Raw genomic sequence first — 27,579 nt, forward strand, 5'->3', positions numbered from 1 at the left:
CTTATCGCATTTCTTATGTGTTGGCAAAACATAAGAAGCCATTTGAAGAATAATGTCAGCTATTCAGTCCCTGCAACTTTCAGCTAGAACTGTCACAAGAAGAGTTGAAAATATGGCAACTGATGTCATATCTCAAATAAATAAAGATTTGGATGCATGCTGCTACTTCTCTATCCAGTTGGATGTGTCAAATGATGCAACTGGCATTGCTCAGTTGCCAATATTTGCTCGACTTGTATTCAACGACTTTTCAGTCAGAGAAGAATTGTTGAAACTGATTCATTTGAAAGGCCATACTAGAGGTGAAGATATTTTTTTTGCAGTGAAGCAGTTTCTTATATCTGAAAAAATTCCAATTCACAAGCTTGTGAGCATTACCACTGATGGAGCACCTGCCCTTATTGGTTCAAATAATGGCTTCTTGGCTCAGTGTCGAAGAGATAAAAGCTTTCCAAAATTTTTGTCATATCATTGCATCATACATCAGCAATCTCTGTGTGGAAAGTTCTTGAACATGAATAAAACCATGAAAGTAGTTGTGCAGATTGTTAACAAAATACGGGCCCATCCTCTCCAAAGACGACTCTTCAAAGATTTTCTGGATGAATTACAACTGCAGTATGGAGAGCTACTTCTGCATTGTGAGGTGCGTTGGCTGAGTAAGGGCAAAGTTCTTCAACGATTCATTCAACTGCTACCTGCCATTACAGCATCTTTGAAAGAACAGGAACACTCCATGGCAAATCTTCTTGAGGATGCAAGTTGGCTTCATAATTTAGCTTTCTTAGTTATTCTCACAGAAAAACTCAATGATTTGAACATTAAACTTCAAGGGAAAGATAGGAAAATGGTTGAAATGATATATGAAGTAGATTTTTTCATTGAAAAACTTAAATTTTGGGAGAAAAGCCTAAGAGGAGGTGATTTAAGGCACTTTCCTACCCTGAAAGCTCAAGTAGAAGCATTGGAGACCCCATATGAAAGAGAAGAAAATGTAAAACTTTTGTCTCATTTGAAAAATGATTTTGACTCCAGATTTTCAGAATTCAAAAAGATTTCTCTGATATCCCAGTTTGTCTCTTTTCCATGGGCAAACCTGAATCTTGAGGAGTGTACTTCCTCAATGGTGATGACGTTCAACATTGATAGAACAGCTACAGAACTCGAAATTATTACATTGAAAAATGACTTGCGTGTGAAAAGTGTTGCATAGCCAAAGACCTGTTGGCAAGTCATTCCTCAAGAGAAGTATCCAGTTCTCACTGATGTTGCACTTCGAGTGAGAGCCTTGTTTGCTTCAACGTACCTATGCGAGTCTTCATTTTCCAATATGAACTTCATCAAAAATAAGTACGGGAGTAGGATAACTGATGAACATTTGGAATCATGCATTTGTCTTAGTGTAACCAGCTATTCACCAAACATCAAAGCTATTGTTAAGGAAAGTTCCTGCCAAGTTTCCCACTAAGTGGAGATATTTTTCAATGTTATCGTAATTTTTAGTGTTTCGTCTATAACTAACAGACCTCAATTAATTCAGTTATTTCTATAATTATTTATTTATGCACTGTAACCATAAAAAGTAGGGTATTTTAAAACTACCAGGAAAAACCAAATAGAGAGACTATTTTGTAAATGTGTGAAAGTAAACTTGTTTATGTATAATCGATAAAACAAAACAGTAGATCATTTCAACATGTGGCGACTTAATAGTAGATCACCTACATTTCCAGGTTGCCTACCCCTGTTGTAGAGGAACCAGGAGAGAAGGGAATTGTTAGGTACGTGGTGGGGGAACTGGTAGAGAAGACCGCAGGTAGCTGTAGAAATGACGCAGCATACTTGGCTCTTGCTCTCTTGCGCTTTGCAATCTTGTTTTTATATAAAGAATGTATAATTTATTCATTTTTTGGAAGAGTAATTTCATTTGAGATCATTCCCGGATTCTTACTATTCTCAATTATGTCTTGTTCTATTAAAAAATATTAGTAATTTATCTTTATCTATATCTAATAAGCAAGTAGTTTCACTTCTGTTGCGTGTAGACTTCACGCACATATTTGATTTATTTTTTAATTTAATGTCTGATGCCACAGTAAGTTACACAGTATTTATTAATGGTAAATATGGCTTTTGCGTGTGCCTGACATATATTCATTTTACCGAGAATATGGATTATATCATTATATGACACAGGGTCGTGTTTTGTCTTTCTTCGCAGGGGTAAAGGGGTTGGAGGATTTTGACAGTTTCTCATGCGAAAGGTTCTACGAGGGGAGGGAATGTTAAGAGGATTCATCATAGGGAAAATAATTCTGCTCTGCCTTTTCGGTAGTCTTCGTACGTGACGTGGGTGACGTGGTGGGCGGAAGGTTGAGAAAGTCAGTGGGGAGCAAGGCAGGCGAGGATGAGCTGTAAAATCAGCGGGTGGTCTATGATGCAGGGGGGTTTGAAAAGGTCTTACAATGGCTTAGGTAAAGTGTTTGAGGATGACCATGAAGAAGAAGGGGGGGGGGGGGAAGGTCCCAATGTTTCTATTCCCTGCACCAGATTGTAGTTTTCTGTATCATCTTTAGTTACCGCCGCACAAAAAATAAATCTGTGAATCATTCAAAGCTTTCCATAAGGTATATGTAATGCATGGTGAAGTGATAAATGAAAAATAATCACATAAAATTTAAAAATTATATTCAAAATAAAAAATGTCAAAACATTGTTTCATAACATATTATTTAGATTTAATAAATTTGCAGACCTTTTATAATAGAAACGGGTACAACACTTCTCTTACAGATATACTTAAAAATCGCCTACGCAGTTGTGAAAGTAAAAAATGCATATAAATAGATATACAATTTTGTTGACTATACGTTTTTAATAAAATCCATAACTAGTGAAAAAAACTTTGTGTACAATATTCAAACCATACACTTTACATAACAATAACACAATCTATAGTTGTGCAAATTATCTGTGTTAAATAACGTTTGAAAAAAAATCCTACTAATATTATAAACGCGAAAGTTTGTAAGTATGGATGGATGATTGTTACTCTTTCACGTAAAAACTACTGAATGGATTTGAATGAAATTTGGCCTACAGATAGCTTATAACCTAACACACAGACCCCATATTAATATGAAATTCCATCCCTAAGGGAGTGAAAAAGTAATAATTTCATTTTATAACAGAAAAAATCATAGGTCATAGACATACAAATAGTGAGTGAGTGTCATTTCTCTATGTCTGACACACGATCATACACATAGTAAGGTCTGGCAAACTAATATTTTTCTCCTTGGTGAGACCAGTCCGCTTAGTGGAGCTCGCAGCGGCTAGCAAAATAAAGGCGCTAATAACAGTTTTGTTCTTAACTTCGTTAATAGATAGAGTTGCCTTGAATTTTAAACGCACCATCGTTTGATGCGTTTTTCATGTCTTTAATTTTCGTTTGTTTGTGCCGTATGCGTTCCTATGCCATTCATCTGATTGCGATGAAATTTTGGTGATTAGTTATGCGCATGCCCATGAAGGTTACTGAGACGGTATAACGATTTTTCAATAGTTTGAGCACGAATCGTGTCAAAAAATGTGTTTATTTCGTTTTATATAGCGGCACTTCGTCTGTTTTTGTTGTATAAGTGCGCATGCATGACACAATTTATTTAAATATAAAAGAGAGACAGAGATAGAGTGATTTATATATATATAGTGAGATAGAGACGGAGAGATAAGTTGAGATAGAGCGAGGTATAGATAATGAAATGGGTTAGATAAAGAGATATACCTATAGATGTATAGAGCTATATAGAGACTTATATATAGAAGATATAGAGATAGTGGAAAGTATATATGTAGCTATAAAGAGATAAATAGAGATAGAGAGATACATAGATGTAGATAGAGATAAATATATATAGAGAGATGGATAGATGATTTGTATATGTGGAACTACTTCAAACATATTACAAAACAAAACTGAATGAGGCATTGCAATGCAGGCCGAGCATTAGCTAGATAATGGAATCATTTCAATATTAGTAATCTCTTATTTTTAGCTTTTTTATATATTGCTTTATAAAGTCTAAATTACATACAGACCAGGTAAATAACTATAAACTGGCAGAACAACGTCTGTCGGGATCTGAAAGTGATTTAAATTAATTTTTACATTTGACATTCAAATTATGAAGACAATTACTAACTACGCCCTGTGTTCAGCCCGGGCAACGCCGGGTATTGCAGCTAGTATCTATATCATTAACGTTTATTAAAGTGCCAGACACTTTTGTATTAAACCAAATAATAAATAATAGTTGAAAAAACTAGAAAACACGCTTTTATAGAAAATTGAACTAAAAAATAGAAAATAAATTTGAATTTAAAATAGTGTAAAAAATATATTTTATTTAAAAAAAATAAAGCGTGGGGTGCATGGTGTCAATAGTTATAATTATTTTATTGACAGATATGAGTAGAAGGATTATCATTTTGATAATATATTAAAAAGCACCCCACACTTTTTTTAAATAAAATACTTTTTTTACACTATTTTTAATTCAATTTTATTAAAATTTCTTTTCTATTTTTTAGTTCAAATTTCTATAACAGCGTGTTTTTTAGTTTTTTTAAACTATTATTTATTTTCTACTTTTTAGTTTGGTTTATTTATAATTTAAAGTGATACTATTTTATCGACGTATGAAAGAAATTTTATAACAATGTAAAAAAACTTGATAGTTATTACATCAATTACTATTAAAGTAGTTTTTGAATAGATATTGGCTGCAGTTAAAATAAAATCGATAAATATTGTTTTATCTCAGAAGTGTCTCTAGATGTGGCTCAATTTTTTATTTATTACATGACTTTACTATTAAAGTGATGAGTAGATATTGGCTGCTTCTAAAATATATATCCAATATAGCGTGTTGAAGAACTACAGTACTCAATAATTTCAATATACTGCTATGAAAATCAATATATTCGGGAAGTCATTGATGTTTATTCTAAGTCAACATATCTGATGGGTGACATCCTTTGTTTTCAAATGTCTCACAAAACATTTTCTCCCATTTGTTCCAGTCCGATTCCACTGTAAGTTTCATTTGCATGCAGTTGTACCAAACTACACTGGAGTATTCTAAGAAATGTTTTAAAATTTCTATTTTCTTTTTGTCTTCTTAGATTAGCAAACATTAACATTCTTTGTTGAAATATTTAATCCACTGGTAAGCATTTGAGTTTCTGCCCGTGAATTTCTCAATCATGAAATCGTATGCAAATTTTCCCAAAATTTTGAGTTTCAGATATAGTTTTTTTCTTCAAGAAATTTTTCTAACAGTTTTTTCCAATTTTTTATTTGATCCATTAGGTATAGATTCAGCACTTTTTGTTTTTTCCTCAATTTCGTCTTGGTAAAAATCCTTAAACTGTATGTTTTGCTCTTTATCCAAATATATTTTTGATATATCATCTGTCAAACTTATCCATATTTTCCGTGTTTGATGTCTTTTATTTAATGATTTACTGACCTTGGCATAGTTTGGAATATTTTTAACTGCTTGGTGTAGATTTGCAGGTTGGTGTTTGAGTGAAATTTCAAAAATCTGCCATCAGGTGTAGCTATTGAGGTTATGCATATGGTGTTTGATTTCCCATCTGCTGTTGGTTTCACAGCAAAATCAAACCTCAATTTTTCCATGTTTCGTGAAATATTTGCAGAAAATGTTGTTTTATAATGATGTTTCACTCTTGGTTAATTGGTAAAATGAAACAAAGAAACAAAGACGTAATTGTGTTTCTCTATTTAACGAAAGAAACAACTTTTAAAGCCCTTATTTCAGGGAATTTTTTTTTTCATATTATTACAAATATAGATAATATTCTCTTCAAGAAAATATATTGTTCACAATAATCATAACCCACTCTCACTTTTCATTTAATTAAATGTCACAATATTTAGTAGGCTTTGTTTATATCGCACCAAAGACAAACTGAAAGAAAATAGTTCGCACATGAGCGAAATGCAAACTCTTTTCTTTCAGTTTGTCTTAGGTGCGATATAAACAAAGCCTACTAAATATTGTGAAATTTTATAAATCGACAAAAATCTTATTTTGCAAATTGAATAATGGAATGATCTTATCAAATTAGTGTATTGTCATCGGTCTTCGATAAATCTACAAAGTTTGAATGAAATCTGGCCGTTTAAAGTGGGTCAAAATCGCACCCAAAGGAGTCGGTTACAAACATACAAACATACAGGTGAAGCTAATATAAAGCGTGTAAAAATAAATCAATTATACTTATTTTGTAAACTTATATTATTACCCTTTATTTTATTTGTTGAGAGAAAAACATGAAACAGTAAATTATAAAACCATTACAGAATGGCAATTTTAATTGTTAAAGATATTAACATTATCAAACAACACTTTAAAATAAATATCGCGCGCTTTCACTGTTTTTGCTTTGCCTTTGGGTTCTAGCCGCGTCACATTGGAAGTTATTTCGACGTTGCGGAGTGCATTGCAGCCTCTATCTTTAGGGAAGCAGCAGCAGTCGTTTCTTACCTACTGTCAGTAACAGTAAGTAGTAGGTTACTGACGAACAGTAGGTAGTAGGTTACTGAGAGTAACAGTAGGTAAGAAGCGACTTCTGCTGCTGCCCTGAAGATGGAGGCTGCAACGCACTCCGAAACGTCGGAAAGAACTTCCATTGTGACGCGGCTAGAACCCAGAAGACAAGAACATTTATTAAAATGTTTCTAGTTGATTTGATTACTTAAAGTATTTTAGTAAATTCTTGCTTATTACCATAATGTTCCTGATTTGTTATGGAGTCGCTTGAAATCTCGATTATCAATGACTCCGACATATTATCATGTTTATCATTGGCCAAACATTATTAAATTTGCAAGAGGAATTACCTCACAGAATGTGCCAGCCAATTTCAAACTTACCATACATAGTTTATCAAATACAGACACAAATACAGACTTATTAGTACCTCTGGCCTGCGCCTCTTTTTCCTGTATGCTGATAAAAACAATCTGGCTTTGCTAGACTTCCGAGCCATTGATAGCTACACTTCTTTCTTCTGGCGAGTTGCGAACCTCAGTTTTGGGACAGCTCCACAGGAAGTGGTAACCCCCACCCCCTGCACTCTTCCCTATTGTTGTTGTCAGGCTCGGGCAGAGTCCTGCGCCCAGCAGGGGTCAGCTTAGCAGCTCCACAGGGGGGAGGGCTCTCGCTGTCTACACCTCTTCTTCTCTTCTCTGCCTCCCACCATGTTTCCCGCGCGACGATCATCTTTTTCGCCCAGCAATGTGTGCATTACTTTAGAAATACATAATTTTCATCAAATATCTCAATTACAACAGTGAAAACACAGAAAGAAATTTATTTTATAAGGTTAACACTATGTTTCCAATGAAAAATATTTATGAAATATTCAATTAGAACTTCTGAAAATTACGCTGAAAACAGCTCATAAACAGTACTTTCAATGCGGGATAAAACTTATTTAATCACAAAAATTAAAAAAAATTATTCAATAGAAACCTTTCTTATACCTTTCTATATTTTTCAAAATTTTTTATTTCTTTTCAGTATTAAAATTACGCCATTGAGACTTGGAACCGCGAGACCCTGCAGCACACAATTTTAGCAGCTGTGATGAATCCTCTTAAGAGTGGGAAGACAAGATGGTTTGTCTCTCTAGGAGGGATGAGCTTTGGCCTTAAAGCACATACACCAGGGAAGGGAGAGGTATGCCATGCAATGTCATGACGCCATCCTGGCTGAACAAGTTTCTCGCGTGCCCACTTACGTTACAGAAGCTATCGCCACCGTATTTTTAGAGGGAATGTCAGATTTTTTTGTTATTTGTATTGGAACTTTATTGAGAGTATTAAAACCCACACAGAATATACACTGTGTGTAATATGTATATAAAAGCGCTCATTGTCATTTTTTAAAATTTAGTCTGATTATTTATATTCTTCTGTCAAAATTTCCAATTTTTTTCTATGGTTGCTGAGAATGTATTCCTAAAATTGCTACTTGTTTAATGCGGGGTTTGTAAAATCGGGGTTATATTGTGAAAGTTGCAAAGTCCTGGACAAAATGTTTGTTTCTTTCGATTTCGTCAAACCTTAGGTAGAAAAATAATCTGTTTGATGTTTAATGGATACATACAAATATATAATAATTTTGGTAAGTGGCCAAACAAAATTTTTTATAGTGAAAATGTGGCAATTGTTGCAGTGAGCAATAGATTTTTCCGGTATTCTTTCACATGCCTTACCAAATGAGTCCATCACTCTCTCATCTCACTGTTCCCACCTTTGTCCATCTCTAATGATTCAAAAGATAAACCCTAATTAATTTGTATAGGTTATTTCATCAGCATTAAACTAATTATGTGGATGTGTGGCCTGTGCAGAAGTGATGGTTGTGACATGGGCAAGGTGGTGACCAGTCCGCCTGGGTACAGGCGTCGTTCACCCTTCGTCCCGTTCGCGCTCCGCAACAACACCGGGTGCAAGCTGTGGTTCGCGACGCTCATCAAGTCCACGGACAGGTAAGCCTTCAGTGCCGCTTGCTGTGAGTACGTGACTGTGGAGACAGGCGTACATCTCAACTCTGATGTTTTCCCTGTTGCAGCGCGTACGAGACATCACAGGAACAGGATGCCCTGTTGGAGAGAAACGAAAAGTGGACCCTGGTTTCGCCCAGTGAGGCTGTTCCATTTACTTTTGAAGGACGAGGTAACAAAATACTGTGTGTTCTATACATATGAACATCAGGTTCAAAATCTTACGGTCTGTCTAGTTTCTATGCATAATAACAAACAACTTTATATTTTATATCATTTTTATTTCAACTGACACTTTTTTTTGGTCTTGTGTCTGTTGATTACTTTTTGGATTGCAGATAAAACTCTTTTCATTTTGGTATCTTATATATTTAGTACATGTGGGATTTGGTACTATTGTTTTCAGTCGTAATCTTTTCGCCGTCGTCTCTCGCGATTTCTTGTAATTAAGGTACTGTCATTTCTTGTCCAGAAATCTCGGCGTTTGATGAATTGTCATTTTGTTTGTACTGAGCAATCATGCTCATCTCACACATGCTTGCTCACGGAGCCATTTTTACTACCACACTGTTTCTGACTCACACTACCAACAAGCCTTAAATAAATTCTTCACACTTGTAAATTACTTATGCACCAATCACACACTCAAATATCTTACAAACATGTATGAACTTCAAAAGCTCTCCTATCTCATGTATTTTCTTTCATACAAATGGCCATGAATAACCTTCCAGAATGCAAATAACAACTACTTATAAAAAATTAAAATATCAGTTTTAAAAAACACATCCGTGACTTAAAAAAAAAAAATTACCTCTATCTTGTTGTTGGTTTGTGTTAAATGTAACTACCCTTAACACAAATAATTACTTTGAAAATTATTTCTTTAAATTTACACATATAATAAACTAACATTTTTATTTGTATTGTACGTTTAAGAAATAACAATTTATATTTTGTACCGTAACATTTCCTGTCAATATAGATGGACTGTTCCGAAATTCCAGTGCCCTAATCAAAATAATGACTTTCTTATATGTTATATCATAATGATAGTGCGTGTTGCAAATATTTGTCATGTTACCAATGTGCATAATCAAGCAGGGCTAAACATAACTGTACCTTTACATTTTTAAGAGTGTATATATTTATTTTGGTGAGCAACCCACACAAGGCCATAAAGTTGGGTTTTTTCCCTGAATGGTAATTTAAACTCTTTTCTCTGTGGTGTATAGGTAAGGCCCGGCATCAAGACACTCACAAACTGCGACTTCACCAACTGAGTGTGCAAGTGGAAGGATGGTGTGCAGTCGCTCCAGTTTCTGTCGACAAAGTGGGCGTGTATTTCCGGCAGGCAAATCCAGAGGATCAGTTTGTAAGATCTTAAATATTTCAGTATTTTAGCTAGTGATTTGCTCTGTTTCCTTTCTTACGAAAAATTATATCTCTCGCTAGCAAAAAGAATATTATTAGTTTCTTTGTTTTGGGAACTAGTTGCAAACAGTCTTATTTAATTTAATTATTTATGGGCTCATAGTATTTTCACATATTTTAATGAATAATTTCAATGATTTTAAAATGAATCTTGTAATTAAAATCTTTTAAGGAAAAATGGACGAGTCTGCATATTTTTGGTCAAGATGAGCAGAGACCAGTAATAATACCATCAAGTTGAATCCACACTCGATTATTTTTTTGTCCATTTGAGTTGAGGTCTATTAGTTGCAGAAATTTTTGAGAAAAATTTTGTTTCTGCTGTTCATGTTAATATACTGTAAGAGCTGTATTAAAAGTTCAGTTTGGCTTCTACATATATTCATTTGTAGCGAATAATTTAAATATAATTATCAGTAGTACCAATTTGTAATTCCTTTTAAAATTGAGTATTTTATTTTCACTGGATTTTGGAAAAATCAGTAGTTACGAAGGTCTATAAAAGTTTACTTAGTTTAGCTACATTAAAAATACTGACTATAAAATAATGACAGTAGGTTAGGTAATGTACATACATTTTAAATTGGTTATTCATAACCAACAACCATTTATAGAGTTTCACAGTTTTTTTAAATTTAGCTAACCTAATTTATAAACACTTGTTAAACTGTTAATAACTGGTAAACTTCTTGAAGTAACACAACACCCTCAAATTTATTCAAAATTTTTTTGTGGAATTACCTCCTTAGACTTCATAGCCCTTCTGACTCGATTTTTTTTTAAAGAACTGTATAGTAAAATGGCCTATTGCATAACAATGTAGTAACAACAAGTACCGAATTTTCTGAATTTTTTATTATTTTTTTTAATATTATAATATACCATTGAAACTGGGTTATTCTTTTATGGACATTTGTGTATAGTACCATAAAAAATATATTGCATTAAATGGTGTGTGCATTAAATTGCACAATTTAAGTTTTGGCCACATAAAATAAATCATAGAACTCAATAACACAGTTGTAAAAATTACTTTGGTTAGGAAAAACAGTTAAGTTTATCCACAGTTCAATATTTGTATGTTGGGTTGGATTAAAAAATTTCTTAAAAGAGTAGGAAGGGTATTTGTTGTGATAAACCTTGTTTGAATGTTGGTAAGTTGTCTTGTTGTTTGATTGGTGAAGTATTGAGCTGGGACTGGATGTGTTTCAGAACACGCACGTGTCCGGCCCGGTGCGGATAGTGTTTGAGGTGACCTTGGAAGGGTCGGCGAGGAAGCTGGTCACCGTGAGGTCGGCCCTGCTGGTCTGCAACCAGCTGGAAGACTCGGTCGAGATAAAGCTGGACACTTCCAGCATGCTGGGCCTGAGTGAGTCCGGATACATGCCTTAGTGCACTCTGTGCCTCATGGCTTAAGGCTCGATCTCGCACGCCATGTTGGATTTTTGGTTAATTAGTCATTAATTTTATTATTACTCAATACCTTGTTTGTATTTGTTCTGCCACAAATAGTTGCAACGGATGTTCACTTAGTGCAGGGGTCTGCAGACTTGCGAGTGAGGTGAGTCAAATATTAAGTAAACAGACACTCCAGTTTTCTAGACAGCCGCAACTTGTATTTTCTCTGTATATATGAGGAATTTTAAGACGATCAAAAAAAGAGATTAAAGTAAAATATTTTTTTCAAAATTTCAAGATAGTCTTAAAAATAAAGGCTACGTACTTAGGATAAAAATATGTAAATGTAAAAAATGTGGTAATCATTAGTAGAGCTCTATTGATAAAATGAGCAAACTTAAGTTATTTTAATTACTTAATTATTAAAATATAAAATCCCCTGGGCGAGTGATGGCAGGCGCGAGCACAGGTCGAGGACATGCATTGTGATTGTGCCTTTTCATTTTGTGCTGTGGCATGCAGCTCGCAAGCCGCTGACTTAGTGGCATATCATGGTTGAAAAATGTGATAGTATATGAAGCCTCCCATGATATTATGCTAAGTCAATATCTGTTCAAAATATTTGTTGCAGAACTACAAATGCAAGGGAGGTATCAAGTTAAATTGTCAGAAATAGCCTTTAGATAAATGTAGTGATGAAAAAACATGAAAATCGACATGGCATGTGATACTGAGCTTTAAGGCTTGCTTTAACCTTGTGACCTTGTAAAAATTTAAATTGTAGAATATTAGCATTAGCATGATTCAACATCATGAGTGTGGTTTTGGAGTGAGGTGACACAGTCTTAAGGCTCCGTATTCACTTTCCAATAGACCCAGGTTAGAGTCATGGTATGACCATCCTGATTTCAGTTTTCTTTAGTTTCTAAAAATAACTCCATGCAATTTTTGGATGACTGGCTGATTTCTTTCCTAATGGCCCTGGTCTTTGTCAGTGGTCATTGTTTTATTTAAAAACCTTGTGGTCCTCAGTAGCTGTGATTTATAATTCATTGTGTTCATGTGGAAACACCAAGTGTTACCACATGAACTCACATTTATATTTAATAAGCATTGAGTCAGTATCTAAGTGGTGGGGCCCACTGTAATCTTGGAGGTCCCGTTGCCTTAAGTCTGTCTGTAACCATTCAAAGTAGTGATGGGTCGATTCCGATTCCGGAATCGGTCGGTCCCACCGATTCCAGTATAATCGTGGGATTCAGAATACAATGGTTTTGGAATCGACCATGACCGATTCCTGCATTGTTTTTAAGTTTACAAAATACATCTCCTACGCAACGTAAGAAAATACTAAAATGAATGCAAATATAATTTTTAAACTACATAATACAATCTTTTTTACGGAACTGATTTACGAATTACGGTAATTAACGTATTTATTTACTTGCACCGCCATTTTCCCTATAGTACAAATGCAGTATCTATCTTAAACGAAAGCATTTTTCGGAAATTACGTTGCAGCAGCACTGCATTTAATAGTAAACCTTCAAAACTAACTAGACAAAACCATAAATGTTTAAAGAAAATTATGTAAACGTAAACGGCAAGTAAAATAACGTAAACGTTAACAACTTGATCATGGCAGCTACATTTGCCATTGTAAACTACCTAATTTTTTGTTTGTGCTACCGGCCATGGTAAACCATACGGCCATGAACCAAATCTTTGGTGACGTGAACGTGAAAATTAAGATGTTTCACATCTCTGCACTTTAAACTGTACAGAATTAAATGAAATAATTTTTGAACGAGATTTTACCCAAATTGACAGTGGATTACTGCGACCATATGAAAATAAGTTTAAAAGCAACATAACCAAATTGCTGTAAATCGGCGTTCTTGTGCGTGTTCAGCGATGCTCTTTTTACATTAGATATATTTTGGAAAGGCAGTTGGCTAATCTGAATTTCCAAACATTGCTGCTGAAACGTTCGTAAATTTTTATTACCAGACACAAACAATCTTTTGAAAGTAGTTGTGTTTAACAGAATTGTTTCCGATAAATTTTTGAAATGAATTAAATGTTAACACGCGATTTTTTTAAGAGTTTAATTATTTTGTGTAAGAAAATCTCACCATAAAATGTGGACATTTTGAGATGCTAAACATGCACAGAATGTTCTTAGTCAAGAACCGAAAATTTATTTTCTCTTTACGGTTGTGAAGAACTGCAAGACTGGATGGATTTATTCTTTTCACCAAGTGAGATGGTCCCTTGAAATATGTATCAACGAGGTTATATTGTCATTTTATTTGGATCATTATTTACTTGCGCTTGAAAATAAAATTCTTAACCTAAACGTACAAACCTCTTTTTTTACAATTAATTAATTGAGTTGATAATGTAAGGTATCAAAAGTTAGTTAAGTTATAACATTATTTACAAAATACGTCATAAGACATCTTTGATTATTGGCAGTGTTTGAACACATGTTTCGTCTAACTATATGCAAGGTTAAAAGGCCAAATTGTGCTAGAAATTCAAGGTAGCATAACTTGATGGTAATGAACATACTTTTTAACATTATATAAGCTGTATATAATGTTAATTTCTGCACAGAAAATGAAACACAATTATATCAATAATATATATATTATATATAATTATGCAATTATATTTTTAAAATCATAAACCTTTTTTTTTCTGAGTATATTACTCTGTTGAACATTGTCAGCTAAAAATTAAGGAATCGGAATCGGATCGAAGAATCGACCCTTTAATTTAAGAATCGAAAATGGAATCGGAATCGGTATATTTTAGGAATCGGCCCAACACTAATTCAAAGTAAAACACTATGAAGTCAAATAAAATACTTTGCTGTCTGGTATGCAGTGTGTAGTGTACCTATAAACAATATAAGAATGACTGCTGTGCCCCTTAAGGGGCCCGCCTCGTCAGGGGTGTATGTGTGTTAGTGAGGCGGGATGATAAGCGCGACACTTGTTGGTATTTCTAGCGCGGTATAGCCTCTAAGCGCAAGGGTCTGAACTAGCGTGCAGTCTTCTCGTCGTCACAGGATAACTGTGAAATTTGAGCGGTGACCGTAACATTATATGGCGGAGAAATGAAAATAAAGGTGTAATGCGTCCCTTAAGTGCTTTCAAAAATCTGTACTGGTTCTTTTACGTCTAAAAATTACTCTGAAAACATGTATCTTCTAAAAATACAGTTTGAAAACTTAATCCGAAATCAAAAGTACTTTTCGGCCCTCAATGAACTCTTAAATGCTTTTCGTAAGCGGACCCTACTCGGATATCTGGAGTAGTTTTGAAATTGCGTTCTTTTTCTTGAATCTCTGTGCACCGTGTGTGTGCCCGGGTAGGTGGAGCCCCAAATACATGGTGCACACAAGTAGTTCCAGACACTAGGAAGCAGTTCTTAAGAAAATGTCCCGGTAAGATTGTGTCTGGTGGCCTCTTGCTGCTCCTCCAGTGTGGCTATACTGCAGAAAGTTACCAAGTCAAAAAGTGGAAAATGTGAAATTAAATTAAACTACCATCTGCCTAATAAAGGCCAGAAGTTTACCTTTTAAATAAATAAAATAAAAATAAAAAATAAAAAAATAATAATTTTTTTTGTCAGTATTTCAATCAGTAGACTAGGAATTAATATTCCACTATTGGGACAAAATCAAATACCTAAAATATTTTTTGAAAAAAATTGACTGAGTCAACTTATTCATTTTTAGCTTGCCACTTTTTTATTTGGTTACTTTTTTACGAAATACCAATGATTCTTCTTTTGGAAAAATTTGCTGTAGACAGGACACTGAGCTGAAATAAAGTTTAAATAAAAAAATGTGTGTGTGTAAATGCATCAGAAGCTATACTTCTTTTTGATTTAGGACACCGAACTATTTTAAAATGACTGTTACAAAAATTAATTAAATATATACTCAGTATTCATTATTAATATAAACATGTGTACATAATTAATTATTTAATTTAGTAAAATAATTAAAATAAATTTGAATTAATAAAAAAATTATGCCGAATGTTTATTCTAACATATAGATTTCCTAAATTATTAAATTATGTAATAATTTATCATTAATAATGTGCCGGAAATTAGGCATTTCGTCACCTTTTTAAATTTTTTTCTATAATTTTAAAATTTTTGGGATTTCTTATTTTTTTAAAATTTATCTGGTTGTTAATGGGGGTGATTTACTTTTTGTTAGGCCGGTGTACGCTACGGATTTAAACTTTGTGCCAGTGGACCGAAGCCCCTTCCCAGGGGGCCAATCTGATATTTTGCTGTCTAATGTGGACATGGTCAGCCCGGTTGAAATTTCTCTCGCCTTCAGTCACGTCCCGAGTTTGTAATTTTAATTCCCTGCATGACCAAAACTGCTTTGAGCAGCTCCGGGGCTGCAAGCTGCTACCTTGTAGAGGCCTGCTGAGAAAAGCATGTCTCGTCACGAAGCAGTCTTCAGTGGAGCTGCGTTCCCACCTTAGTGGCTATTTCTGCCCCCCCTTCCTCTCTCTCCTCCTCACTTCAGTTCTGAGAAATCAAGCTAGGAGCAGTGACCGGACGGGACGATGACCTGATGCAAAAACCTTCTCCCTGGTCCGACAGACACATCCCCGACATCTAGCGGAGGAAAATGTAACCGCGGGCCTGGTCGCCAGCGTGCAGAGCTTACCCTCATGACACCTGGTGGCAAGTCAGCTCACCGCCTCAAGTAGTTCCCCCTTACGCCACTAGAAAGCAGCGTCGCGGTACCATAAGGCACTATGCTTTCCTCTCGCGGCCCGGAGAAGTCGATTGTTCGTTGCTTTCGTTTCGGTCCGGTAGAGAGCGCGCATGTCGTGTTGTTGTCACGCCCGCCTCGGACTCCTTCGGAAATTTTCGACTTAGAACCGAACCTTCCCCCTCCTTCCTAGAGCTTGAGCGCCCGTTTTAATTAGAAGTCTGGTCCGCCACCGCAGGCACTTAGTTCTCTGAGCTCGGCTACTGACCACGTGTTCTCGGCGTCCTCTGCGCTAAGAGGCTTTTCGCGGGAACGGCGATTTTCGGTTGCACAAAAGATGTAGTCAGTTACTTAAGGGATGTGATCCCATTTGTACAGTAGCCAGGCAGAGGTAGTTTTTAGAAAAGTCATGCGTAGTTAAATTTTTTTATTTATATTTAATTCCAAAGATTCTGGTTTCCTTCGCGCATCCGCGGATTCTCGGTGCGCGTCATCCTGATGTCGGCGCGAGACATCTCGCGAGCCCTGTTTCCACACCCTGTTCTGTGAGTAATCCTTTTTTTTCCCCCAAATTCCCGTTGTTGGCTTTCGTGCCAACTGTGTATGACTGTCTGGACGCAGGTCTAATTCGTTTTGAATTTGGGCTGTGTTTCAGACAGGGTCGAAGTTACGGAGGGAGAAATTGCCCCCGCATGATCTTCGGGACCTCCAGCTGATCCCCCCCCCCCCCCCCCCCCCCCCCCCTGTTAGAAGAGTTTGGCCGGCAGTCCGAGGTCATCCTGGAAAGACCCGGGTGATATGAGATATATATATTTTTTCCACTTAAATAGAAGGAACTAAAACAAAGATACCAGCGAACAGTGTTTTAAGGACGTCATTCTCAAGAATCTGGGAAATCGAGGAAACATATATATATATATATATATATATATATATATATATATATATATATATATATGTATATCTATATATGTAATCGTTGGGAGCTATATTTGAAATTTTGTTAATGTATTCGTTTGATTGTTTGGTTGTAATATGTATTGTTTTAAATAATGCCGGGGCGCCCCTTTTAATTTTGTTAATTACTAAGATTTTTATTGTCAGGTATAAATAATGCGAACATAAAATTCCTTAATAATAAACTAGGAAAACCTATAGACCAAGCTACCAATTTTGTGTATTTATTTATCAAATACCTTCTTCATTGTAACGATCCACGAACTCCCAAGTTACTAGTGTGCAGGGAGTGTAAATTTTGTCTTGTTCACCGTCTCGTCCCCCCTCTGGTGATTAAGGTAATATTTTCTTAATATTTTGCCCAGCAGTTTCCAAGGACTTTTTGATTAATTTAAAATAATATAAAAATTGGGCACGAGGGGCGTTTCAATAATGCCAATAAATACATAACCTGACTTATAATATAACAACCTCACTTATGTACATGCACTTTAAAAAATTCATAAATACAATTTCTATCACTAAGATTCATCATAAATAAATGTTTTTAGTTAAAAACCCACTATTCAACATGTCACTAAATTTCTGAATGTGATTCACACATAGTTCTGCTCCTGCTGCTGGAATTTGATACCAGAGCAGCTACTTCAACTATTGAATCATTTGATTTGCAACACGAATGGTTAAAATATGTAATGAAATGTCTCCCATAAAACCGAAAAAGACTTGAAAAAATACTAAAGCCTGGCTTGGCCCTGATTTTTGACAAGGAATTTTATTGTTAAAATTCATTAAAAAGTTAATACTGTATAGTTTCAGCAATTTTAGATTACAAAATTATTAAGTATTAAACTATAGGTGTACTATTATAAAGTTATATTTTTTATTACCTATGCAAATACATGGAAATTTATTCCCTAACAAATGCAATATTACTTATTACTTTAAGTATAATCAGAGGATATAGGCCTACCCAGTATGAAATAATCAATCCAATGGACTGAGCTATGTATTTAATAATATTATAGCAATATGGTAAACAAATAAAATGTATTCAAATATATTAGTTTAAAGCACAATTGATATAATCCAGTAATCTGTAATTAAAAAAAAAACTAAAAAAAAAAATTATGTTATACATTGTAGAGTTTTGGACCATATTTTCTTTAGCTTATTAACCGCACTCTATAATCACTGCGTTAGGAAGTCTGACAGAAGAGCAACAGGAGAATATATATTATAATTGTTCTAATACCAGTATCCTTAGGTGTTTTAAAACATTTCATTACTTTTTACTATGACTATTTTAGTTTACCAAATACATATTCCAGGGTAGTTTTAATATCATGAAATTTCATTTAGCACACTAATACATTTCATTTGGCAGGTACCCTAATTTTTAATGAAAGTGACTCTCTCTCTCTCTCTCTCTCTCTCTCTCTCTCACACACACACACACACACACACACACACACACACACACACACACACACACACACACACACACACACACACACACACACACACACACACACACACACACACACACACACACACACACACACACACACACACACACACACACACACACACACACACACACACACACACACACACACACACACACACACACACACACACACACACACACACACACACACACACACACACACACACACACACACACACACACACACACACACACACACACACACACACACACACACACACACACACACACACACACACACACACACACACACACACACACACACACACACACACACACACACACACACACACACACACACACACACACACACACACACACACACACACACACACACACACACACACACACACACACACACACACACACACACACACACACACACACACACACACACACACACACACACACACACACACACACACACACACACACACACACACACACACACAAATACATGTTGGTCCGCCATTTTGCTGTGAAAAATTCATTGTAAAAATACACTCGTATTTTTTCCATAACCTACTTAAAGAAGTATTTCTTCAAAAAAAGTGTGATTGCCACCATTCATGTTAGAAGTAAAACTTGACACTTCAATAATCCACTTGAACGTTAGAACAAAACATTCAGTAATTTACTTGAAAAATGAAACCAAATAATGATAATACTCATTGGAGGTTCACAATCATAACAACCATGGAGAGGAAAAATCTGCAAAAAGTCTTGCAGTTATCAAACTGTCTACTTTATTTATTTCCTCTATTCTTCTGCCCCATCTAACACCTCACCTCTGAGAGTTGCACTTTTTTATTTTTAATCATCACCTCTACAATCAAAACTGTGTTAATTAAGTTTCACATCAAAGTCCTGAGTATTATCTTCACATAAAATACAGGTCTTCTACTACCTTCAGAAAAATAAATATAAATCATTACTAGAGTCCCGATTTTATGGTGTTATTTTTTGATCAATTTCGTTTTAAAAATATGAGATTTCTGTGTTATTGGTTTTATTTTTAGTAAAAGTTAAAAACCGTCGTTTATTTACAAAACTAAATAAAACCAGCATTTTATAACTTACAAGAAACAGCAATATACGACAATACTCAATACAAAAACAGCAACTCAAAAAGATGTATTTTAAAATGTGTGAAAACTCTATGGCTAGACGCTAGAGTACCTACTGTTTCAGTGTCGCAAAGTACTAGCATCCTTATTGGAACATGCTCCGAGATTTTTTCCGCCTAATCTAGGTTTCACGTCTTTGCATTTTATCTATGGACTCTATGAAGTGAAGAATCAAAACAAAGCAGGACATTGTACATATAACCTGTATTTCATTTTCTAGTGCTCTAGAATGGAATTCAAAACATGCCGAGTTGATTCCAGCCATAATGATGCTACGGAAACCAGAAGTATATGTTAAATAAATAATAATAGCTACTGAAAGTTGCCTATTTTCGTGTTTTGTCGTGTGTTGACATGTTTTTCGGTGTTTTGTCGCACGTTAATGTGTTTTTCGATGTTATTTCGTTTTATCGCAATTCACCATATAATCGGGACTCTAATCATTACAGGAGCTAAGTACGAAAAATCATGTTCACCGTTATTAAAAGAACTGAAAATACTTACCCTTCTATCTCAATACATATATGCAATAATCAGATACCAGAACCAAATAAAGACATGTTTAAGCAAATAGTCCTAAGAAATTTCCAGAAAGGTGTCCAATTTTCAGGAAGCAAACTATACAATAGTTAACCACAAAACCTTAAAGAATTGAGTTCAACAAATTTAAAATTGTTCAAAATGAAACTTAAAGATTATTTACAACTAACACTTTTGTAGAACAAAATGTTAAAAACTTAAAATTTTATTTTAATTTTAAGCTTAATTATATGACATATTCCTTGTGCTCCCATTAGAGTCATGCGAGTATAGGCTTTTTAGGTCGAGTCGAGTTTGGGCGAGTATTCAAGAAATGTTTCGAGTTTGAGTCAAATTGGAGTCGAGTATTAAAATCCATAAAAATCCATTATTCATATATAACTGTCATGTTTAAAGACCAGCAAATATCAAGGCCCTATACAAACAATTTTGTTTAACATTGGCCTATGATGTGAGAATAGTTACATAATGCATAATATCAGAATCAATGTCTCTGGTGACCCTACAGTCTATAGTGGCATTGTCCAGTGTTGTCAGTTCTGTGGGCACATAGTTGTGGCCGTGTTCATTCTTCATGAAATTGACGAAGTAGCTGTTAGTGATGCCATATGCCATGTGCTGTGGCAGCTTTTTGACGACCTTGGGCGTTCTTCGTGTCTTGTTCTTTTTTTCCCGCATGTGGTCAGCTGATTCTCTTCCTTTCTTGTCACGACCTTGTTTGTCAGCTACGCCACCTCCCTGCTTACTCTGCATTTGTAGCGGTGCACGCGCGTCTGCTGTCGCCGCGTCAACAAGTTTGCTTCGATACTTCCTGTGTGTATTGTTCTCTCTCCACGGCAAGTCGGGTTGTTTCTTTTGCATACCAAACTTACGTTGAAATTCCTTGAACCTTTCTGACACATTTGTGTGCCACTCAAAATCTTTATTGGTAAATAATGGGCATTTATCTAAATGATGTCCTGTGTAAAAACACATTGCGCATGTATCCCGGAATTTGTTTGATCCTCTTACCTGTGCGACTTTCTTAAATCTGTTGTTCTTTGTTACATTTATTCCGTCTTGTTGTTCTGTGTCTCGGTTATAAGATCCTATTTGCGCTTGACCATTAATTTCTTGACCTTCGTTATCCTTTGACTTTCTCCTTGTTGCACGTTCACAGTGTTGTTTCTCTTGTGCTATTGAAGTTCTTGAAATTTTTATTTCACACCTTGGCTCTTCGTGTTCTTTTCTTTTAGGCATCTTTTTAATAATTGCTCTATATTGGTTTCTATATAGCGAAATGCATTTATTATCAGGCATAGAATTTTGCTTGCTAACTTCGGCGTAACTACTTTTTATTCTTGATTGATTTCCGTTTATTTTTTTCTGCTTTGGGAGCGCGGGAATCACTGTTTTCACTCCCTGCAATATTCGTTTTTTGAATGTTGCTCATACGACCTGCCCTTATTTCTGTATTGCCAGTTATCCCTGTTTATGTCTCTGCTCTTGCTCCTATCATCTTCATTGTTATTCCTCCATTGTCTGACTTCGTACTGTCTTCGTTCATTGAACGTTCTCCCATTCAAACCTTCATTTCTCTTTTCAGTTCTTCGTATATTATCAGCTTTGTCATAATTCGCAAGCTGCTCTCTTCTATGACTCTCGCTATTATTTTGGCTCGGCGACTGCCTGTAATGTGTCTGTCGCATAAAGTGTTGAGCATGTTGACACTGTGCGCAACTATTACTAAGAGCATACTGTGTATGTTTGCTTCTATATCCCGATCTATTGTTTATAAATGTCCTGTCCCTGTATCTTACTTCCCTTGGCTTGTACTGTAGTTTTCTTGTTTTTTCGTGGGTGTCTTGTTGCTGTATGTTGTGTTTCGTGCTAGCATTGTTGACTGTTAGACTACGTATTTCTTCTTTTAAATTACTTATTTCCTTTTCTAATGATTCTGTATTAAGTGTTGTGTTTTCATTGTTGGCTTTGTATCTACTATTTCCTATTTCTATTTTTCTCAAGCATGATTTCATGTCATCTAACGTATGAATGTTTTGCAAAATCAACTTGTCCACGACAGATGGTAAAAGTGACTTCCACAAAATGTCCAAAATTCCTTCGTCCTTCATATCTGCCTTATAGCGTTTTGCTAGGTACACTATATTTTCGACATGCAAGAGACTGCTTTCGTCTGTCTGTTGTCTTCGAGAGAGCAATTCTTGTCTGCGTCTATTAAGTTTGTCTGGCGGCGTAAACAAGGCTTTTAATCTTTCGACCGTCTGTTGCCACGTCCTGTTTGAGTCCTGTGCTGTCTGTAAGTTTTCATACGCCCTCTTGGCTGTACCTCGTAGATATAGTCCTAACCGCTGTAGTCGGTCCTGGTCTGTCCATCTTTTGATTTCTCCAATTGTATTGTGATTGTGTAGGAACTCTTCTATATCTTCGAACGCTTTGCCTTCGAATGTACCTATAGGTATTTGAGACTCTAGGAAAACTTTAATTGGTTGCTGTGCCATGTTATTATCGTATGTGTGTGTTTCCATGTGTTTGTCCTTTATGTCTACAGCGATCCTACCGTTGTCTTCCCCGGCTGACTTTCCTGAATCTATCTGGTTAAGAACGTCGTCATACTCTATGTCAGTGTTCTGTGTTGGTTCTACTCCTTGTGAAACAAGTTTACTGAGGAATGCTCGAGTGATACGTCTCCCTGTGTGATCCAATTGTTGTACCAACTCTGGATTAGTGGTAACAAGCTGCTGTGCTCGTGCGACTAACGAGTTAAAATCTTGTGTGGCATTTGTGTTTGTATTCTGACTCAGCCGTACTTGCGAGGTGCTAGCCTTGGAGCCAGGGCTTGCTGACAGTGTTTCAAACAATCGCTTGGCTGCACTTTTAATAGGTCGTGGTCCCTCGTCATTCGCCATATATTAACATTACTAACAATTAATACTAAAGTTAGTATAAGCAAGGCAGCATTAAAAGAGGTTAGTTTGCATGCAATTTTTATATAAGCACTATGTCTATTTAATAGGTGTGATAGGTCTGGCTACACCCGTAAAACAAAATATTACGGAAAGAGTGGGCGATGGGGTGATAAACTCGTAGCTCGCAGCAAGAGGTGGGAAACTTAAGGTGCCTCCACCATTGTTATGATTCAACTTAAGATGATCTCAGTTCTTGACTATTCCAAGACAGGGTGATAGGGGGCTCAAGACTAACAATGAAAGACAATTCAATATAGAGACTTTATTTACTGTCAAGTACCGTTACAGTGTTAGCTGTCATCTACTTCCGACAATGATCGGGGAGCCTCGCTACCACACCTCGGCAGGTTCCTTACCCACGCTGTGCTGGGTCGCGCTCGCGGCAGGTTCTCGATGATGGAACGCGGCGGCCGAGGACCACGGCGCTCCGTGGATCCGATGTCGCGACTTCAGCCGTCCAGTCGCCGGTGACCAGAAGCCCCTTCTCGACGGTGGCTGTCGTTTTTATCCTTCTGTCTGCGTCTGTGTTGATGTTCCGTGTTGTCCCCTTTTCTCTCGCAGCGGCGGTCGGCCTTCGGCGACCCGCGTCGCTGTTTCGCTGGCGGTGTTGAAATTGCTGACACCTCGTGTTTGACTCAGGGCGAGCCTCGAAGCCGCTTGCCAGAGTGCTCAGAGCGAGTCATAACAATTCGTTGAACTGAAAGATACAATGGATTTATTTTATTTACATGTGCAGACAAGGTTAGTTTATACGTAAATTTAAATATTTTTATACTTAGGCCTAACCAAACTGAGGATAAGTTAGATTCGAATCTGAATTAACACAAAGGGGGGCTCGTGAAAAAAAATTGTTTGCATCAATCCGAATGTTGCACCATTGTCTACTTTAATTTTTATTAATTTTTTTATTGACAAGTCTGAAAAAAATACACACATTTACCAAGAAGGGGGGCTCGTGGTAAAAAATGGTGCCATATCCCCCAGTTCTGAAGGTTGTGTGGTGTACCCAAGAGTCTCCTTGAACGTTTGTACCAAGCCAAAAGTTGCACCAATTTCTAGTTTAATTTGACGTGTCCGGGGGTTGTTGTTATGATGTTCGGCTGAAATTTACTGGGCGCCACCACGTGTAGGGGCACGTGGACCCGGCAAGACTCTTATCCCAGGGCGTGACGTCGCCCGTGCGGAGACGTGACTCGTTTCCCCCCGAATACTGCCTATGCAATAACCAGACCCACAGCCCGCTCTCAGCGTCGGGCACGCTTTAATCCCTACCGTGGGCTCTTAAGGCGTCCCACACGCCTCTAGGTACTCGGGTAACACACACGTGGTCAATCACAACAAAAGTTACGCGTCTGGGTTTTTATTGGCCTTGCATACACATAGGCACGATAACTCCTTACACACTCCTAGTCTCGTCGTTTAACAGTCAAAAGCCTTATGGCGCAATAGGCTTAGGTGAGGCCGGCCACCACGTGGCCGTGCTAGATTGTTCGCGAAAGTTTCAAGTCCCGTTACCGGAGTTAACAGATATTAATCAAACAGTCGGCTCCCGAGGTAGGCCCCGGGGATACACGAAAGCGTTTTAGAGTACTTACTAGTCGACAGAATTACCGGATCAGATGAATACCAAAGTTGAAGTCCCCGGAGTGCGGCGTGCTTCCTACCTCGGTGAGCGCTAGAGATCGACTGGGATGAGCAATGGCCGTCGGGGTGGCTAGACAATGACGCAGCGCGCCAAAACGGATGGTACCGTTATTCGGGCCGTATTGCGCCGAGGCTTACTCAAGAAAACCCTAAAAGCTATTCTTTAATCTCTTACATAGAATTATAAAATATAAGAATTACATTAGAAATTTATTATGCAGTTCTAAATAAAAGATGAAGATCGGTTTTGCATTATGGCCTCGGCAAGTCTACGTCTCTGGCGGCCTGCAGGATATTTCATCAAGACACTTAAAATTTACGTTAATTATTGAAATGACAAATATTATAAAAATAACAGGGGTAAAAAAGAAAAGCGAATTACAAACATCCAATTACTAATACTTTAAGGGTACGAAGCACTGATTCTACTGCGCCCTCTTCTTGTGGTTCGCGGCGCCCTCACACGCACACACACACATGTCGGCGGGAGATTCAAACGCCAGGGAAGGAGTGGAGTGGTGGGGTGTGATGGCATATCGAGCTGGGCGTAGCCCCGGACGATGTCAATTGCCCCCCCCCCCCCCCCCCCCCCCCGAAAGTAGCTCGATATGGCCGCGCGCCGTTGACAGTTGGGTGGGCGTGGCCCCCGGTGTTTACATCTGCGCCGGCCGGGCCGTGGTGCGTCATCTCCACGACGCAGCACCGGGGTGGCGCCGTCGCTTGGCGTGGGCGGAGATTGTACCCATGCCCCGAGTCCTGCCTGTCCGTTTCTCCCTCCCCCGTTCCACCCTCCTCGCATGTCTCATCCGCGGGTTCCTCCACCACTACCCGGAAGGATGAGTCGGCCAGTGAGTAGTGGAAGGGCCACTTCGGCTCCTCCAATGGGGAACTGTCTGTCCGCTCCCCCTCATCGTCTGGGTGCCAGATAAGTGGGTTTGGGAGACGACCCGTCTCCGTGCCACCTACGTCTTCCCCTTCCTTGAACCCGTAGAAGTTTTCGTCCACGCTTTCCGTGAACTGCCGTCTCGCCTGGGTGGTACATCCTGCCTGTCGGACGGGTGATATTATTGGTGTTTCCGGAAAACCGGCGAATCCCGGGGTTTCGCCGCTAGTGGGTGTGGAGTTTGTTTTTTGGTCCGCGGCCGGGCCTGTTGACGTGGCGGTCGGCGGCGTCCCTGGTTCGGGCCCCGGCCCGTCCTCTTCTGGGAGCACGGCGAATTCCGGTGAACTGTCGCTAGCTGGGTTGGGGGGTTCTCTGTGTGGTGACTCCACTTCGTGGCTCGGTACGTCCGCGTCTGCCCCCTCCTCTGCCGGTGCCAACCTCACAGTGTCCCTATGGTATTTAACCACTCGGCCGGTGGGTAGGCGTAGCAATACGGCTGTGGTGCCGGCTGTTCGTACCATTGGTACGGGGCCCACCCACTTCGCCGCCAGCCCCGCGCAATACTTCCGCCCACTGGCGGAGAGGGGGTGTAGCCTGGCGTATACTAGTTGCCCCGGACTCAGTGTCGGGGGTGGTGACGTAGAGGCCGGCGTGATGCGCGCCTGATACTCCTCCTGTCTGCGCCGCGCCGACTCCCGGGCCGTCTCCGTGCGCTCCGCGCGTGCGTCAGGCGTGACCTCTTCCTGCTCCCCCCGTACTTGCAGTACCCGGTATTGTCCTGGAAGTGGCAGATTACGCCCCTGTACTAGGGTGGCTGGTGTCTCGCCGGTAGCCTCATTTGCCCTGCGTCTCAAGCAGTATAGAATGTCCGGAAGATGAACGTCCCAGGTGGTGTGGTCCTCTGTTAGTCGCAGACGCAGCTGGGCCTTAATTTCCTGATTGCGCCTTTCCGTGGGATTCGCTCTGGGATGGTACACAGGGGTCGTATGTGGTATGACCCGCCACTTTTGGCACAAGGCTTTCCACTTGCGCCCCGCGAACTGCGTACCGTTGTCAGACAGGAGCACCCGGGGGTAACCCCACCGGGGAAAGAACTCCGTTTCCAATGCCCTGGCAATCGTGCTGGCCCGGCAGTTTGCCAGCGGAAAGGCCTCTACCCACCGGGTGAAGCAATCGGTGACCACAAGTATGAACCTCTTGCCCCGCGGGGTACGGGGGTATGGGCCCATGAGGTCGAGGGCCACGGTGTGGAAGGGCTCTGTGGGCCGCCGGGGTACCTGTTGTTCGCGCCCGTCTGGCCGGCGGGTCTTGTGCCGCTGGCAATGTTTACAGCTGCGCACCTTGTCCCTGACGTATTTACTTACTCCCGGCCAGTGGAACCATTCCCGTATTGTTCGTAGTGTCTGATCGGTACCGGGGTGTCCTGCCAACTTATTATCGTGCAACATGGAGAAGATGTCCCGTCGTGCCTCTCGTAGTGCGTACTTCCGCCATCTTGCCTGTGGCTGCCCCGCCGGGTGGGCTTGTAAACATCCGTCTACGACACGGTACCCTTCCACGGTACCCTCGCCACACCTACGGACCAGCTCCTGGGTGTGCGCGTCGGCGGTTTGTACGGCTCGTACGAACGCTTCCAGGTCGTCGAGTTCGGCCCCCGGGGGAAGCGTGGGAGGTGTGGCCAGGTGTATCGCGCAGAGGCGTGCGTCCGCCTCTGCCCCCTGAAGTTCGCGCCCCTCATGCCCCCGGGTTGGCGGTAGTAGCTCGTC

General features: G+C 38.5%; 1 protein-coding gene across 1 annotated transcript in view; it reads left to right on the forward strand.

Moving 5' to 3' along the window:
• Nucleotides 1-27,579, forward strand: part of LOC134536562 (intermembrane lipid transfer protein Vps13D) — a 416,290-nt gene that overhangs the window by 173,265 nt on the left and 215,446 nt on the right. The window contains exons 42-45 of the mRNA XM_063376313.1: nucleotides 8,449-8,586; nucleotides 8,670-8,773; nucleotides 9,837-9,976; nucleotides 11,248-11,404. Coding sequence (XP_063232383.1) covers nucleotides 8,449-8,586; nucleotides 8,670-8,773; nucleotides 9,837-9,976; nucleotides 11,248-11,404 — 539 coding nt within the window. The remainder of the gene's footprint in view (nucleotides 1-8,448; nucleotides 8,587-8,669; nucleotides 8,774-9,836; nucleotides 9,977-11,247; nucleotides 11,405-27,579) is intronic.

Source organism: Bacillus rossius, chromosome 11, assembly GCF_032445375.1.
Source record: "Bacillus rossius redtenbacheri isolate Brsri chromosome 11, Brsri_v3, whole genome shotgun sequence".
NCBI classification, from domain to species: Eukaryota; Metazoa; Arthropoda; class Insecta; order Phasmatodea; family Bacillidae; genus Bacillus; species Bacillus rossius.